This window comes from Bos javanicus, chromosome X (assembly GCF_032452875.1).
Source record: "Bos javanicus breed banteng chromosome X, ARS-OSU_banteng_1.0, whole genome shotgun sequence".
NCBI classification, from domain to species: Eukaryota; Metazoa; Chordata; class Mammalia; order Artiodactyla; family Bovidae; genus Bos; species Bos javanicus.
In genome coordinates, this window is record NC_083897.1 from 91,084,221 (window position 1) to 91,102,271 (window position 18,051).

Here is an 18,051-nt window from a genome sequence, read left to right on the forward strand (position 1 = left end):
AATGATCAAGGGATCAATGCAAGAGGAAGACACAACAATTATAAATATCTATGCACCCAACATAGGAGAGTCTCAATACATAAGACAAACACTAACAGACATAAAAGGGGAAATTGACAGGAACACAATAGTAGAAGACTTAAACACCCCACTCACACCAATGGACAGAACATCAAAACAGAAAATTAATAAGGAAACACAAGTTTTAAATGATACATTAGATGAGATGGATCTCATTGATATCATCAGGACATTCCATCCAAATGCAGAAGAATATACCTTCTTCTCAAGTGCACATGGAACATTCTCCAGGACAGACCACATCTTGGGTCACAAATGAAACCTCAGTAAATTTAAGAAAATTGAAATCACATCAAGCATCTTCTCTGACCACAACGCTATGAGACTAGATATCAATTACAAGAAAATAACTGTAAGAAATACAAACACATGGAGATTAAACAACATGTTTCTAAATAACCAACAGGTAACTGAAGAAACCAAAAGGGAAATAAAAAATTTCCTAGAAACAAATGACAATGAAAACATGACAACTCAAAATCTATGGGATGCAGCAAAAGCAGTTCTAAGAGGGAAGTTTATAGCAATACAATCCTACCTCAAGAAACAAGAAAAATATTGAATAGACAGCCTAACTTTACACCCAAAACAATTTGAAAAAGAAGAACAGAAAACCTGCAAAATTAGTAGAAGGAAAGAAATCATAAAGATCCGAGCAGAAATAAATGAAAAAGAAATGAAAGAAACAATAGTAAAGATTAACAAAGCTAAAAGCTGGTTCTTTGAGAAGATAAAATTGACAAACCTTTAGCCAGACTCATCAAGAAAAAAAGAGAGAAGAATCAAATCAACAAAATTAGAAATGAAAAAGGAGAGGTTACAACATACAATGCAGAAATACAAAGGATTACAAAAGACTATTATGAACAACTATATGGCAATAAAATGAATAACCTGGAAGAAATGGACAGATTCTTAAAAAAGTCCAATCTTCCAAGACTGAACCAGGAAGAAATAGAAATTATGAACAACCCAATTATAAGCACTGAAATTGAAGCTGTGATAAAAAATCTACCCCAAAACAAAAGCCCAGGACCAGATGGCCTCACAGGAAAATTCTATCAAACATTTAGAGAATGCCTATCCTTCTAAGTAAGTAATTAAGTAAGTGTTAGTTGCTCAGTCATGCCCAACTCTTTGGGACCCCATGAACTGCAGCCCACCAGGCTTCTCTGTCTATGAGATTTCCCAGGCAAGGATACTGGAGTGGGTTGCCATTTTCTTTTCCAGGGGATCTTCCCAACCCAGGGATCGAACCTGGGTCTCCCGCACTGCAGGCAGATTTTTTACCAACTGAGCTACAAGGGAAGCTTAAAACTCTTTCAAAAAATTGCAGAGGAGGGAACACTTCCAAACTCATTCTATGAGGCCACCATCACCCTGATACCAAAACCAGACAAAGACAACACACAAAAAAGAAAACTTCAGGCCAATATCACTGATGAACATAGATGCAAAAATCCTCAACAGAATTTTAGCAAACAGAATTCAGCAACACATCAAAAAGCTCATACACCATGCTCAAGTTGGGTTTATTCCAGGAATGCAAGGATTCTTCAATATATGCAAATCAATCCCTATGATATACCATATTAACAAATTGAAAAATAAAAACCATATGATAATCTCAAGAGATGCAGAAAAAGCCTTTGACAAAGTTCAGTACCCATTTATGATTAAACCTCTTTAAAAAATGGACATAGAAGGAATCTACCTCAACACAGTAAAGGCTGTATATGATAAGCTTACAGCAAACATTATTCTCAATGGTGAGAAACTGAAAGCATTCCCCATAAGATCAGGAATAAGACAAGGGTGTGCACTTTCACCAATATCATTCAACATAGTTCTGGAAGTCCTAGCTTCAGCAATCAGAGAATAAAAAGAAATAAAAGGAATCCAGATCAGAAAAGAAGAAGTAAAGCTCTCACTGTTTGCAGATGACATGATACTGTACATAGAAAACCCTAAAGATATTATCAGAAAATTACTAGAACTAATCAGTGAATTTAGCAAAGTTACAGGATACAAAATCAATACACAGAAATCACTTGCATTTCTATATACTAAAAATGAAAAATCAGAAAGAGAAATTAAGGAATCAATCCCATTCACCATTACAACAAAAAGAATTAAATATCTAGGAATAAACTTACCTAAGGAGACAAAAGAACTGTACACAGAAAATTATAAGACATTGATAAAAGAAATCAAAGATGACATAAACAGATGGAGAGATATTCCATGTTCCTGGATAGGAAGAATCTATATTGTGAAAAGGACTATACTACCAAACACAATCTACAGATTCAATGTGATCCCTATCAAATTACCAATGGCATTTTTTCACAGAACTAGAACAAAAAATTTCACAATTCATAAGGAAACACAAAAGACCCCAAATAGCCAAAGCAGTCTTGAGAAAGAAGAATTGGGAGGGAGGAATCAACCTTCCTGACATCAGATTATACTACAAAGCTGCCGTCATCAAGACAGTATGGTACTGCTGCTGCTGCTGCTGCTGCTAAGTCACTTCAGTTGTGTCCAACTCTGTGCGACCCCATAGACGGTAGCCCACCAGGCTCCCCTTCCCTGGGATTCTCCAGGCAAGAACACTGGAGTGGATTGCCATTTCCTTCTCCAATGCCTGAAAGTGAAAATGAAGTTGCTCATTCGTGTCCGATTCGTAGTGACCCCATGGACTGCAGCCTACCAGGCTCCTCCATCCATGGGATTTTCCAGGCAAGAGTACTGGAGTGGGGTGCCATTGCCTCCTCCAGAATGGTACTGGCTACATGTAAAAGAATTAAATTAGAATACTTCCTAATACCATATACAAAGATAAACTCAAAATGGATTAAAGACCTAAATGTAAGACAAGAAACTATAAAACTCTTAGAGGAAAACACTCAGTGACATAAATCAAAGCAAGATCCTCTATGACCCACCTCTTAGAGTAATGGAAATAAAAAGAAAAGTAAATAAGTGGGTCCTGATTAAACTTAAAAGCTTTTGCACAGCAAAGGAAACTATAAGCAAGGTGAAAAGAAAACCCTAATAATGGGTGAAAATAATAGCAAATGAAACAACTGACAAAAGATTAATTTCCAAAATATACAAGCAGCTCATACAATTCAATACCAGGAAAACAAACAACCTAATCAAAAAGTGGAGAAAAGACCTAGACATTTCTCCAAAGACATACAGATGGCTAGCAAACACATGAAAAGATGCTCAACATTGCTTATTATTAGAGATATGCAAATGAAAACCACAATGAGATATCACCTCACACCAGTCAGAATGGCCTTCAACAAAAAGTCTACAAACAATAAATGCTGGAGAGGGTGTGGAGGAAAGGGAAAACCCTTGCACTTTTGGTGGGAATGTAAATTGATACAGCCACTATGGAAGACGGTATGGAGATTCTTAAAAAAACTAGGAATAAAACACCACCATATGACCCAGCAATCCCACTCCTAGGCATATACCCTGAGGAAACCAGGGTTGAAAAAGACACATGTATCCCATTGTTCATCGTAGCACTATTTATGATAGGTAGAACATGGAAGCAACCTAGATGCCCATCAACAGATAAATGGATAAAGAAGTATTGGTGCATATACACAATGGAATATTCAGTTCAGTTCAGTCACTCAGTCGTGTCTGATTCTTTGCCACCCCATGAATTGCAGCACGTCAGGCCTCCCTGTCCATCACCAACTCCTGGAGTTCACTCAAACTCATGTCCATCAAGTCGGTGATGCCATCCAGCCATCTCATCCTCTGTCATCCCCTTCTGCTCCTGCCCCCAACCTCTCCCAGCATCAGAGTCTTTTCCAATGAGTCAACTCTTCATATGAGGTGGCCAAAGTATTGGAGTTTCAGCTTTAGTATCATTCCTTCCAAAGAACACCCAGGACTGATCTCCTTTAGGATGGACTGGTTGGATCTCCTTGCAGTCCAAGGGACTCTCAAGAGTCTTCTCCAACACCACAGTTCAAAAGCATCAATTCTTTGGCACTCAGCCTTCTTCACAGTCCAACTCTCACATTCATACATGACTACTGGAAAAACCACAGCCTTGGCTAGATGGACCTTTGTTGGCAAAGTATTACTCAGCCATAAAAAGGAACACATTTGAGTCTGTTCTGATGAGGTGGATGAACCTAGAACCTATTATACAGAGTGAAGTGAGCCAGAAAAAGAAAGATAAATATCATATTCTAATGCATATATATGGAATCTAGAAAAATGGTTCTGAAGAATTTATTTACTGGGCAGCAACGGAGAAACAGACATAGAGAGAATACACTTATGGACATGGAGAGAGGGGAGGAGAGGGTGAGATTTATGGAAAGAGTAACATGGAAACTTACATTACCATATGTGAAATAGATGGCCAACGGGAATTTGCTGTATGGCTCAGGAAACTCAAACAGGGGCTCTGTATCAACCTAGAGGGGTAGGATTGGGAAGGAGATGGGAGGGAGGTTCAAAAGGGAGGGGATATATGTATACCTATGGCTGATTCATGTTGAGGTATGAGAGAAAACAAAAAAAAAATTCTGTAAAGTAATTATCCTTCAATAAAAAATAAATTAAAAAATTTAAAAAATTTGGGAAAGGAGTTCATCCAGGCTGTATATTGTCACTGTGCTTATTTAATTTATATGCAGAGTACATCATGTTAAATTCCAGGCTGGATGAAGCACAAGCTGGAATCAAGACTGCCGGGAGAAATATCAATAACCTCAGATATGCACATGACACTATGATTAAAGTGAAAGAGGAGAGTGAAAAAGCTGGCTTAAAACTCAACATTCAAGAAATGAAGGTCATGGCATCTGGTCCCTTTACTTCATGGCAAATAGATGGGGAAAGAATGGAAACAGTGAAAGACTTTATTTTCTTGGGCTCCAAAATTACTGCAGATGGTGACTGCAGTCATGAAATTAAAAGACGCTTGCTCCTTCAAAGAAAAGCTATGACAAACCTAGACAGCATATTAAAAGGCAGAGACAGTACTTTGTCAACAAAGGTCCATCTAGTCAATGCTATGATTTTTTCAGTAGTCATGTATGGATGTGAGCTGAGTGCCAAAGAATTGATGCTTTTGAACTGTGGTGTTAGTGTCTTGAGAGTCCCTTGGGGTGTAAAGAGATCAAATCAGTCAATCCTAAAGGAAATCAGTCCTGAATATTCTTTGGAAGGACCCATGCTGAAGCTGTAGCTCCAATCATTTGGCCACCTGATTCGAACAACCGACTCATTGGAAAAGACCCAGATGCTGGGAAAGATTGAAGGCAGGAGGATAAGGGGATAACAGAGGATGAGATGTTTGTATGGCATAACCAACTTGATGGACGTGAGTTTGAGCAAACTCCAGGAGTTGGTGATGGACAGGGAAGCCTGGCCTGCTTCAGTCCATGTGGTTGCAAAGAGCTGGACATGACTGAGCAATTGAACTAAACTGATAGGATGAGAATGTGGTCAATTGGTTACTGATGCCTTGATTATCCAAAAATGACCAAAAACTCCAAAAATAGCAGGTATCTCTGATGCCAAACAGACCTTCAGAATGTGTCATGCTTAGCTAAAAGAAAACATAATCTTCTGGTTGTCTGGGAGTCATATGGTTCATAAGCAACAATAAGAGTCAAAATTCTATACTCAGGAATCCATGTGGGATTATCTTACAGGGAAACTGAGTCTTCTTAAGGTGCTAAATACTAGTTGACAGTTTATATAGCAACCTATAAGATACAAAGAGAGGGACTCAAGTCTCCTCTTGCTGCTGCTGCTACTGCTGCTGCTAAGTTGCTTCAGTCATGTCGGACTCTGTGCGACCCCATAGACGGCAGCCCACCAGGCTCCCCCATCCCTGGGATTCTCCAGGCAAGAACACTGGAGTGGGTTGCCATTTCCTTCTCCAACGCATCAAAGTGAAAAGTGAAGGTGACGTCGCTCAGTTGTGTCCGACTCTTAGCAACCCCATGGACTGCAGCCCACCAGGCTCCTCCATCCATGGGATTTTCCAGGCAAGAGTACTGGAGTGGGGTGCCATTGCCTTCTCCGAAGTCTCCTCTTAGTTGGATCCAAATCCCAATGTATTCCACCATTTAAGAACTGTACAACCTTGGACGAGTTTTCTTGTCTGATAAACTTCCTTACCTATAAATGGGAATATAATGCTTAACTCACAGAGTTGATATGAAGATAAAAATAAGATATAATATGCAAAAGGATATAGTCTAATGCCAAATTAATAAAGATTTCTATAAAATATATGATACTCTTTGTTTTAAGGAAAATGATTTTTTTAACATAACATCTAGAAAATAGGTAATTTTTTTAAGAACTCAGAAGACTACTTAGAGGAAATATCATGGTTATGGGAAATATATCCTATCTTTTATGTCTCTATTAAAGTTGTTATCTTCTTGAGATAGAAACTACCTGTTTTATTTTGGTGTACCCCAACCTATCTCAGTGCCTAGCATAGTACTAGGAGTGTGAAAGACAGAGGACTTGTCTTATTAATTTCTGTACTACTGGGGTCTAGTAGTGTCTAGAACATATGCCTGTAACATGCATAATTCATGTAAAATTTTGTAAATTTTTATGCCTCTTACCAGTCCAGCACATTATAGTTTGAAAAGTTAACCCATACTGTACATTAATGTTTCTTGTTGCTCAGAGCAATTTGAGGTGACCCATTTTGTTGTTTCAAAGAACCCTTTTTGTTATGTCAATAATCACCTCCTAAACTGTTCAATTTACATAATTAATGTTTTCACATATTACTTTTTCTAAAGCAGAAAGACCTTCTAAATATCCTTTAGTAGATCTGTTCTAGTTGCCTATAACCTGTCCCTCCACTCCAACTCAACACTCCAACCATAAAGGCTAGAAAGACAGTTCCTGCCCTCTTCTGGGGGATTAGGGCAATAGCATGTATCAGGCCCACCAGGCAATATTTCCAGGAAATAATCATGTCAACTTCTTTCAATTCTGGTCATAGGAAAGGAGTTAGTTTTGGGATCTTTTTCTGAAATGAGAAATAGGAAGTTCTGAAAATAAGAAAGCTGACCTTTTCAACCGGGCAAGTCTCCTGAAGCCCTGGTGAGTAGAGGGATGGAATAAAAATTAAGGTGAACTTTAGGAGGATGCTAAGTGGATATTTCCTTCAGTCAGGAACACTTTACACACAGTTTAAAATCATAGGCTATTAATGGTAAATTTTACCATTTATTTAAGAGTGTCTATATGCCAGGAGAAATATCAATAACCTCAGACATGCAGATAACACCACCCTTATGGCAGAAAGTGAAGAAGAACTAAAGAGCCTCTTGATGAAAGTGAAAGAGGAGAGTGAAAAAGTTGGCTTAAAGCTCAACATTCAGAAAACTAAGATCACGGCATCTGGTCCCATCACTTCATGGTAAATAGATGGGGAAACAGTGACAGACTTTATTTTTCTGGGCTCCAAAACCACTCCAGATGGTGATTGCAGCCATGGAATTAAAAGACGCTTGCTCCTTGCAAGGAAAGTTATGACCAACCTAGACAGCATATTAAAAAGCAGAAACATTACTTTGCCAACAGAGGTCTGTCTAGTCAAAGCTATGGTTTTTCCAGTAGTCATGTATGGATGTGAGAGTTGGACTATAAAGAAAGCTGAGCGCCAAAGAATTGATGCTTTTGAACTGTGTGTGTTGGAGAAGACTCTTGAGAATCCCTTGGATTGCAAGGAGATCCAACCAGTCCACACTAAAGGAGATCAGTCCTGGGTGTTCATTGGAAGGACTGATGTTGAAGCTGAAACTCCAGTACTTTGGCCACCTGATGCAGAAAGCTGACTCATTTGAAAAGACCCTGATGCTGGGAAAGATTGAGGGCAGGAGGAGAAGGGGATGACAGAGGATGAGATGGTTGGATGGCATCACCAACACAACGGACATGGGTTTGGGTGGACTCTGGGAGTTGGTGATGGACAGGGAGGCCTGGCGTGCTGCAGTTCATGGGGTCGCAAGGAGTCGGACACGACTGAGCGACTGAACTGACTGTCTGATATGCTAATAGTTTGTACACATTATCTCATTTAAATCTCACCACACTCCTAAAGAATATCCCCAATTTACAGTTAAGAAAGCTGAGATAGGGCTTCCCTGGTGGTCCAGTGGTTAAGAATCTGCCTTACAATGCAAGGGACACCAGTTCAAACCCTGGTCCTGCAAGATTCCATATGCCACGGAGCAACTGAGCCCGATAGTCACAACTACTGAGGCCATGCACTGCAACTATCAAGGACTGTGTGCCTAGAGCCTGTGCTCCACAACAAGGAAGCCACTACGATGAGGAGCCAGGGCACCACAATGAAGAGTAGCCCCCACTTGCCACAACTAGAGAAAGCGCAAGTGCAGCAATGAAGACCCACCACAGCCGATAAATACATCAATAAATCTTTTTTTAAAAAAAGAAAGCTGAGATTGAGAGAGGTTGAGCAACAGAAAAAAATAGCACAACCAGGAATTCTAACCCAAATCATGTTCTTTCCAGGGTAATATATTGTCTCTTTACTTCTTTTGATCCTGAATCAAAATCTCACTATTATGGCAGAAAAATGTTCTTGATGAATATAATTCCACTCAAATACCAGAGAAACATCAAAGAAAACTGGCTATGAACACTTTACTAGTTGTTCTGACAACTTGTACTTTTATTGAGTTATGTTGGATAGAAAATAGGAAGTTTAACTGGTAACAGACAGAGGTCAGGGGCCAAAGAGAATGTTAGGAGGCAGAGAAGGGGTAAGAAAGAAGGGAGAAGTGGTGTGGACATGGAAGACAGAGAAACTTCTGGGCTGCCTCTCCACAGCTCATAACAGGTCATTTCAAGATGAGCCCAGCTTTCTGGAGAGCACAACTTGCATTAAATGTAATAATAATTAACCTGTGTCTAGTATTTACTTTGTGCCAGTCACTCTTTTAAGTCCATTACATGTATTAACTCATTTAACACAACAATCCTGTGAGTTGTCTTTTGATTAACCTCATTGTACATATATATTAGAAAACTGAAGCAGAGAGAGGCTACAGTTTCTATTTCACACATGAGGAAACTGAGGCACAGAGAAGTTGAATAACTTGCCCAAGGTCAAGCTAATGAATGGTAGAGCTGGAGTCTGAATTTAGGATTTTGACTCTAGAGCCATGTTCTTACTCATCATGATATAGTATCCCTCCTAACATGTAAAGATAATAATTGTTTAAGGAAATGTTTACTTCAGGTATATGTGTGTGTGCATGCACGTGTGTGCTTGTGTTTATAGTGGGTTGGATGTAAAGTGTATTTATTCCTGTGAATCAGACAAAAGTGTCTAAAAGCTACTGTTCTAGCAATAGTAGCAATGCCTGAATTGCACATTTTCAAACTCACTAGAGATAATGCCAGATTGCTCTCTAAAACAACTGTACCCAATCACATTCCCATCAGGGCTGTAAGAAAGTTACCTGCATTCTACATCCTAACCTGAATTTAATAACATCAGACTTCTGATATGTTACCATTCCTAGATGTGAAGTTGTATCTTATGTGGTTTTAAATTACATTTTTCTGATTTCTTTTACATCTTTTCATGTTTTGGCCATTCAGGTTTTGCCTATTGTGAATCATCTGCTTATATCCCTTACTTGTATATCATTGTATACAATAAAAATGTACACAATACAACACTCACAACAACTCTCTGCAGGAGCTGGCGGTACAAACGAAGAAACTCATTACTCATTACAGATTACTGGGAGTAATCTTGTTAGAGGTCACCAGCTAATAGGTTGTTGACTTGGGATTTGAGTTGAGACCTAGGGGACCCATATCTTTTGTTTTACAATACATACCAGAGACCAAGGCCTAGTTGGAAAAAAACAGAGAAGGGAAGAAATAATTTCCAGCATGTAACCATGTATGTCTAATTAGGTTTTGTTGAGATGAATACAGATTATTTCCTTGTATCTTCACAACAAGCTGTGGGATTAAAACATGTTATCTCTATTTTACAGGTGAGGAGACTGAGGCTCAGGGAAATGAAGAGATTTGCTTTGGAGAGCTTAAATGACTGCTAATAAGAAACAGTATCAATAACAATCCAAACACAGGTCCGTTGCTTACAAAGTCCGTACCTGTTCCAAAGAGCCATGTCTTGACCTAATGTCCCACCTTCTTAGAGATCCAGGAAACTGCTTCTTCTTGGACAGGGCCAGGACTACACCTACCATTTTTCTGCAGAATCCTGGTCTGGGGTAGCCTTAACTAACTGGTTCAGCCCTGATGCCTCCAGTAACCAGCCAAGCTAGGTTAGCTCCTAACCAAGTTTCATAGATTCAGCTCCCACTGCCCTGTGCTTCTCTGATGAAACCCACACAAAATCTCAACACCTTCCATGGAAAAACCAGAAAATTCTAAGTCAGAGTTCTCAAACTTGGCTGCACATTAAAATCACCTGCAGAACTTTAAGAACTCCTGATGCCCTGGTAATACCCCATACTGACTCCATCAGAATCTCTAGGGATGGTACGCAGGCATCCATAATAGTTAAAACTCCCCACGTGGTCCCAGTATAGAGTCAAGATTGAAAACCACTGTTCGGGCATCTTCTTCAAGCTCCAGCAGCCATACTCACAGAGAGGTTCCCACGTTTTAGTACTCATACGAACATCTTGGAGGACTTAAGATTCAGATTTCTGGCACTTACGCTCAGAAAGTCCATGTTTTTGTCTGGACCCAGAAGCCCAAATTCTTAACAATCCCCTCAAATAGTTCCACTGCAAGTCCTTAGCAGACCACATTTTGGGAAATGCCACATTAGGAAAAGCATTGCATGGAAGTGGGGTGGGAACAGGAGGCCTCTGGTCCTTTAAGGACTGATTAAGAGACTACCTTTAAAGCTGTGAAGCAGAGCAGGCTAGGGCTGCTTCTTTTCATCCTAGTGGATAAGGTAAGGGAGCAGTCCTGGAATGGGCCTCTCCTTTTAAATACGATCTTGTTCCCAGCTCTGGAGCGCAGGATGGGCACGCTGCCTTGTCCCACCTGCTGTTTCTGTTTATTTGATGCAAAGAGGACAATTTAGAAAACCTCTTTTTGGTTCAGGAGATCCTACCAGAGGAAGAAACATAGGACCTGCCTGCCAGCCTTTCATTTTTCCTTGCTCTATCTTTTGTGGTAGTGGAGCCTGGATGCTGTTACCCATGTAAAAGGAAAGGTTTAAAGTGGTATCCTTTGGGCTTTTACCAGAACATGTTGCTGAACACCAAGCTTTTCAAGATGGTCCTTCTGAGCATCCTTAGAATCCTTCTTCTTTGGGGACTGGTGCTTTTTATGGAACATAGGGTCCAAATGACACAGGTAGGGCAGCCCTCTATTGCCCACCTGCCTGAGGCCCCTACCTTGCCCCTGATTCAGGAGCTGCTGGAAGAAGCCCCTGGCAAGCAGCAGAGGAAGCCTCGGATCTTAGGGCATCCCTTACGGTATATGCTGGAGTTGTACCAGCGTTCAGCTGACGCAAGTGGACACCCTAGGGAAAACCGCACCGTTGGGGCCACCATGGTGAGGCTGGTGAGGCCGCTGGCTAGTGTAGCAAGGCCTCTCAGAGGTGAGTTATCATACTATATTGTTCTGGTGCGGGGGAGAGAAAAATGGGGAAGAATAGTGTAGAAAAAAGTGGATCTGTCAGTTTTCTGTCAGGCTTCACATTGCCTACAGGGTGGGTGGTTTTCTTGGGCTTGGTTTCTTGATTTTCAAAAGATGACACCCTTGGGAGAACCTGGCTCCAAATTTGCTTCCCTTTAGGGCTCCAATTTAAGAACAGATTGCCTTGGGGCCTACCTGAGACTTTCTCTCAGGCCCCAGGGCAACTGAGTGATGTCTCAGCTCCTAGCTTTCAAAGAAAGTCTTAATGCTTATTATATTACTGAAAATTATAATTGAGAAATACTCATGTTCTGTGGAGGGCTGTTTGTGTTGTTTTATTCTTAGAAGACAAAAGGTACAGGATGTTGAGTTGGGGAAATTTACAAGGCCTCAGAAAGGACAGAAACAGGCTCACACCTGAGAGTCTGTTATTTAATCCTTAATGATAGGGACTCTGCTTAGCTGTCCTGAAAGGCTTAGCCTAATTTTTAAAGAAAAGGGAAGCAGAGAGCGAAGTTAAATAACTTGCAGAGGTCACAAGGATGGGGTGGCAGAGGCAGGAGTTGAGCTTCAAGTCTGTCTTGTTTTATAGTCTGTCCATAACTACTTAAGTGTTTTGAATGTCATACCCCGATATCCTGGTATACGAAGCAGTTTTTCTGTTTAGACTATGTTGCTAGTTTGGGTTTGTGGTACCAAATTACCAAATGTATTTTGGAATTTTCTTTGTTTCCTCATGGTTCCCTTCTGCTTTAAACATCTTCATTAGACACTGATCTAGGGCAGTAGTGGGCTTATGCAGTGCAGGGTTCTCTAGGGAATGAAGAAAGCCATCAATCTCAAGGAAATCTTGGGAACCTGGTGAAATTAATCTTAAGCCTTTGCTAGTCTCAGAGATGACAACAGACATGATTTACCTCCCTCCTCCAAGTAAAACAACCACCATTCCCCTAAGCTAAACTTTAGTGTGTGCTTACCATATGCCAGGCATTAGGCACAGTAATTTTACAAACATTGTCTTCCTTAATCCTCCCCAATATCGTATGAAGTAGTTGTGTGTGCGAGCTCAGTTGTGTCTGACTCTTTGCAACCCCATGGACTATACCTGCCAGGCTCCTTTGTCCATGGAACTTTCCAGGCAAGAGTATTGGAGTGGGTTGCCATTTCCTCCTCCAGGGGATCTTCCAACCCAGGGATCAAACCCACATCTTCTGTGTTTCCTGCATTGGCAAGAGGATTCTTTACTACTGCTCCACTATGGAATACTATGAATATACCCATTATATAGGTGAAGAAAATGAAGCTCAGTGTAACACAGCTAGTAATTAATAGAGCTGGGTTTCTAACCCAGGCTTTCAGGCTTCAGAGCCTGTGCTTTTAATTATCCTGCTGTGCTGACTGCTTAACAGACTTTAATTGAGCACCAAGCACTGTGTTTGGGTTGGGTATGAGAAGGCAAATAACTGCTCTAGGAGCCCCCACTATAGTAGAATGGATATATAAGTAATAACATAATGGTGGTACAGCACAGCAAATGCTTTGAAAAGGATAAGCAGTAGGATTCCTGGGACTCCAAGAAGAAATGGGTTGCTGCTTAGGGAAAGGAGAGGGAAATGCTGAAATAGTTGAAAGGCCTCATTGGAGAGGTGGCATTTGGGCCAGACTTTGCAGAAGGAGTAAAGAGACTATGGATACAGGGAGGGAAGTGCATTCTGACTGAGGAAAAAGATAACTTGATGTGGTTGGAGATTCACTCACCAAGTATTTATTTGGCAACTGCTAAGTGCTAGGCGTTGTTCTAGGTGTTGGGATGTGATCAAGATAGGTATGGTTCTCTGGGTGAGACAAGTAAGTAAACATGGATAGTTGTAAATTGTGGTAAATGCTACCAAAGAATGAAATAGGTGGTTCTGATAGAGAATAGCAAAGAAATCTTCCCTTTGCATGGGATTGTCAGTGAAGGCATGTTTGAAGAGGTGACATTTGAGCTGAGGTCTGTAAGGTAAGAAGCTTGGCATGAGAAGAGAAGAGAGAAGTCTGATCTAGGCAGAGGGAACAACATGTACAAAGGCTGAAAGGTGGAAACAAGTACTTGAAGAATAGAAGGAAGATCAGGATGGTTGGAGCCTAGTGAGATTGTAGAGAGTGGTGGGATATGAGACTGATGAGACTCAGGGATGCAGTGGTCATTACAAGGAATCTGGATTTCATTCATACGCTGCATAAATCAATTCTGTACAGATGATATGAGGCTAGAAAGTAGAATGTCGAGAATTAGGCCAGTATCTTGGTCTGACTGTGGGACATACTGGTATCTAGGGACTCTGGAAAGGATCCAGAAATGGATGACAAGAGAGTTGGGTCTGATCATTCCATCAGGAGATGATCCAGCTGAATCAAGCTTGCTTTGAGAGCTATTCCAGGTTCAATCGCACAGGATGTGTGAGTCAGACATTTCCCTGAAAAGTTCTGAGCAGACCCTTCCTGGCCCTGATCCTTAGCAACCCCACCCTGCTTCAGGAAATATGTGATGTCAGGGTCTGAAAGGAAAGGGCAGTTCCTAACCAGACTGCCTGCTAGAGATTCGGTTTAGATTCCTTTTCAGGCAGGGTGGGGCAGATGTATGGGTGGGTGTCTTGGAAAGATTATTACAGGATGGGAGTATGGAGTAACTTGAGAAAGCAATTACAAGCCTGGCTTGAGCTCTGTCTGAATGATATCCAAGTGCCCCAAACTTGAGGGTGTATTAAGCATGAGTTGGAACCTGAACTTTTAAAAAAACTTGGAGTATGGTACTGGAGAAGGAAATGGCAACCCACTCCAGTATTCTTGCCTGGAAAATCCCATGGATGGAGGAGCCTGGTAGGCTACAGTCATGGGGTTGCAGAGAGTTGGACACGACTGAGTGACTTCACTTTGAAGTATGGTTTCACTCATATGTGGAATATAAAAACAAAATAAATGAAAAACAAAAATTAAAAACTCAGAAACAGATCAGATTAGTGTTTACCAGCAGGTAACCAGGGTTGGAGAGTGAGCGAAATAGGTGAAGGGAGTTAATTGTGTGGTAACAGATGATGGTAACTAAGCTTGTGGTGGTGATCACTCTGTAGTGTACACAGATGTTGAATTATGATGAATTATGATTACGAATTTTGCACCTGAAACTTGGATACATAACTAAAATCCTGATGCATCAAAACATTCAAGAGCTTCTATGTTGAACATCCCAAGCTTACTGAATTCCAGGGTCATGGATTCAGTGGAGAAGGAAGATTAGGTAGATAATATGTAAATTAGCATGGCCATGGTTAGTGACTGGACATGGAAAAACAGACTGGTTCCAAATAGGAAAAGGAGCACGTCAAGGCTGTATATTGTCACCCTGCTTATTTAAATTATATGTAGAGTATATCATGAGAAATGCTGGGCTGGAAGAAGCACAAGCTGGAATCAAGATTGCTGGGAGAAATATCAATAACCTCAGATATGCAGATGATACCACCCTTATGGCAGAAAGTGAAGAACTAAAGAGCCTCTTGATGAAAGTGAAAGAGGAGAGTGAAAAAAATTGGCTTAAAGCTCAACATTCAGAAAACGAAGATCATGGCATCTGGTCCCATCACTTCATGGAAAATAGATGGGGAAACAGCGACAGACTTTATTTTTCTGGGCTCCAAAATCACTGCAGATGGTGATTGCAGCCATGAAATTAAAAAAAAAAAAAAACTCACTTGCTCCTTGGAAGGAAAGTTATGACCAACCTAGACAGCATATTAAAAAGCAGAGACATTATTTTGCCAACAAAGGTCCATCTAGTCAAGGCTATGGTTTTTCCAGTGGTCATGTATGGATGTGAGAGTTGGACTATAAAGAAAGCTGAGCGCCGAAGCATTGATGCCTTTGGACTGTGGTGTTGGAGAAGACTCTTGAGAGATACAACCAGTCCATCCTGGGGGAGATCAGTCCTGGGTGTTCATTGGAAGGACTGATGTTGAAGCTGAAACTCCAGTACGTTGGCCACCTGATGTGAAGAGCTGACTCATTTGAGATGACCCTGATGCTGGGAAAGATTGGAGGCAGGAGGAGAAGGGGACAACAGAGGCTGAGATGGTTGGATGGCATCACTGACTCAATGGACATGGGTTTGGGTGAACTCCGGGAGTTCGTGATGGACAGAGAGGCCTGGTGTGTTTTGGTTCATGGGGTCACAAAGATTCGGACACGACTGAGCGACTGAACTGAACTGATGGTTAGTGATAGCTGAAGATGACAGAAGGGTTTTTCTTGCTATGCCTGGTTTTTGTAATCGTTGCTCTTGACCTTTGCCCGGAGAGGGCGCAGAAGGTCAGAGCACTGCAGGTCCCACTTTTCAATGCTTTGGCCACTAGGTGTCAGCGTCACGGTTTAGATTAAAACAATCACTTTGTAGTTCAGCTGGTAACGAATCCGCCTGCAATGCGAGAGACCTGGGTTCGATTCCTGGAGAAGGGAAAGGCTACCCACTCCAGTATTCTGGCCTGGAGAATTCCATGGACTGTATAGTCCATGGGGTCGCAAAGAGTCGGACACGGCTGAGCGACTTTCACTTTCAAAAGATGCAGCTTTTAAGTAGACTTCTTAGCTGAGGTCATTTATATGACTGTGCCTTGTTGAATACGGTATTTACAATGAATGGGGTAAACGAAGAATCATTGCTGGTAAGAAATGGAAAAGGGGGAGACTGAGGATTAAGGGAGAACCTGCCCAATAATGGAATAGCTGCTCAAGAAGAAATTCAAATAGAAAGCAAAAGTAGTAAACACCTGTCCCAACTAGAAAAAATTATTTTGTGGCATCTCCAACCCAGATTTGAAGCGATAGCAGACGATACCCCCCAATATTGGACTGTCACCCTAAAGCTGCCACTATATAGTGATATAGCATGAGGATTTATTATTAATTCATGTTTCAATGACCCTCTTAATTGGTCACCTTTTTAATAGTCAACTAAATAATACAATATATACAGACAGTTCTGTATTTGAAGTGTTTTTCTCCACCTAGGACTATGAGTGATCTAAAAATGAGCCACAATTTGTCATCTTAAGGGAAAAAGACTTGGACTCAAATCTTCATTCTAACAAACACTGGCTTGTGTGTCCTCTGGCATAGCTTCTCTGAGCTTCAGTTTCCTTGTCTGCAAAATGGGAATAACAACTATCTCATAAGGCTATTGTGGATTCAAGAGCTAATGCATGTAAAGCATCTAATACATTATATAAGTGCTCAATAGATCACTATTATGATCTTAAATTCATTTCAGGGCTGCTTGTCAGTTTGTACTGAGCCGGTCTGTTAGGGAGACTAAGGCTAGGAGGTAAGAAGCTAACGCTTTGCTCTTGTTCCCTCTTACTAATACAGGCTCCTGGCACATACAGACCCTGGACTTTCCTCTGAGACCAAACCGGGTAGCATACCAACTAGTCAGAGCCACTGTGGTTTACCGCCATCAACTTCACCTAACTCATTCCCACCTCTCCTGCCATGTGGAGCCCTGGGTCCAGAAAAGCCCAACCAATCACTTTCCTTCTTCAGGAAGAGGCTCCTCAAAGCCTTCCCTGTTGCCCAAAGCTTGGACAGAGATGGATATCATGGAACATGTTGGGCAAAAGCTCTGGAATCACAAGGGGCGCAGGGTTCTACGACTCCGCTTCGTGTGTCAGCAGCCAAGAGGTAGTGAGGTTCGTGAGTTCTGGTGGCATGGAACTTCATCATTGGACACTGTCTTCTTGTTACTGTATTTCAATGACACTCAGAGTGTTCAGAAGACCAAACCTCTCCCTAAAGGCCTGAAAGAATTTACAGAAAAAGACCCTTCTCTTCTCTTGAGGAGGGCTCGTCAAGCAGGCAGTATTGCATCTGAAGTTCCTGGCCCCTCCAGGGAGCATGACGGGCCTGAAAGTAATCTGTGTTCCCTCCACCCTTTTCAAGTCAGCTTCCAGCAGCTGGGCTGGGATCACTGGATCATCGCTCCCCATCTCTATACCCCAAACTACTGTAAGGGAGTATGTCCTCGGGTACTACACTATGGTCTCAATTCTCCCAATCATGCCATCATCCAGAACCTTGTCAATGAGCTGGTGGATCAGAGTGTCCCTCAGCCTTCCTGTGTCCCTTATAAGTATGTTCCCATTAGCATCCTTCTGATTGAGGCAAATGGGAGTATCTTGTACAAGGAGTATGAGGGTATGATTGCCCAGTCCTGTACATGCAGGTGACAGCAAAGGTACAGATAGA

At 41.3% G+C, this 18,051-nt stretch overlaps 1 protein-coding gene across 1 annotated transcript; it reads left to right on the forward strand.

Annotated features, from left to right (window-relative positions):
• Nucleotides 1-11,110: 11,110 nt before the first annotated feature.
• BMP15 (bone morphogenetic protein 15) lies at nucleotides 11,111-18,032 on the forward strand. The gene is made up of 2 exons (XM_061408697.1): nucleotides 11,111-11,734; nucleotides 17,176-18,032. Exons 1-2 carry the CDS (start codon nucleotides 11,380-11,382, stop codon nucleotides 18,030-18,032), a joined length of 1,212 nt encoding a protein of 403 aa, XP_061264681.1. The 5' UTR covers nucleotides 11,111-11,379.
• The last annotated feature ends 19 nt before the right edge of the window (nucleotides 18,033-18,051 follow it).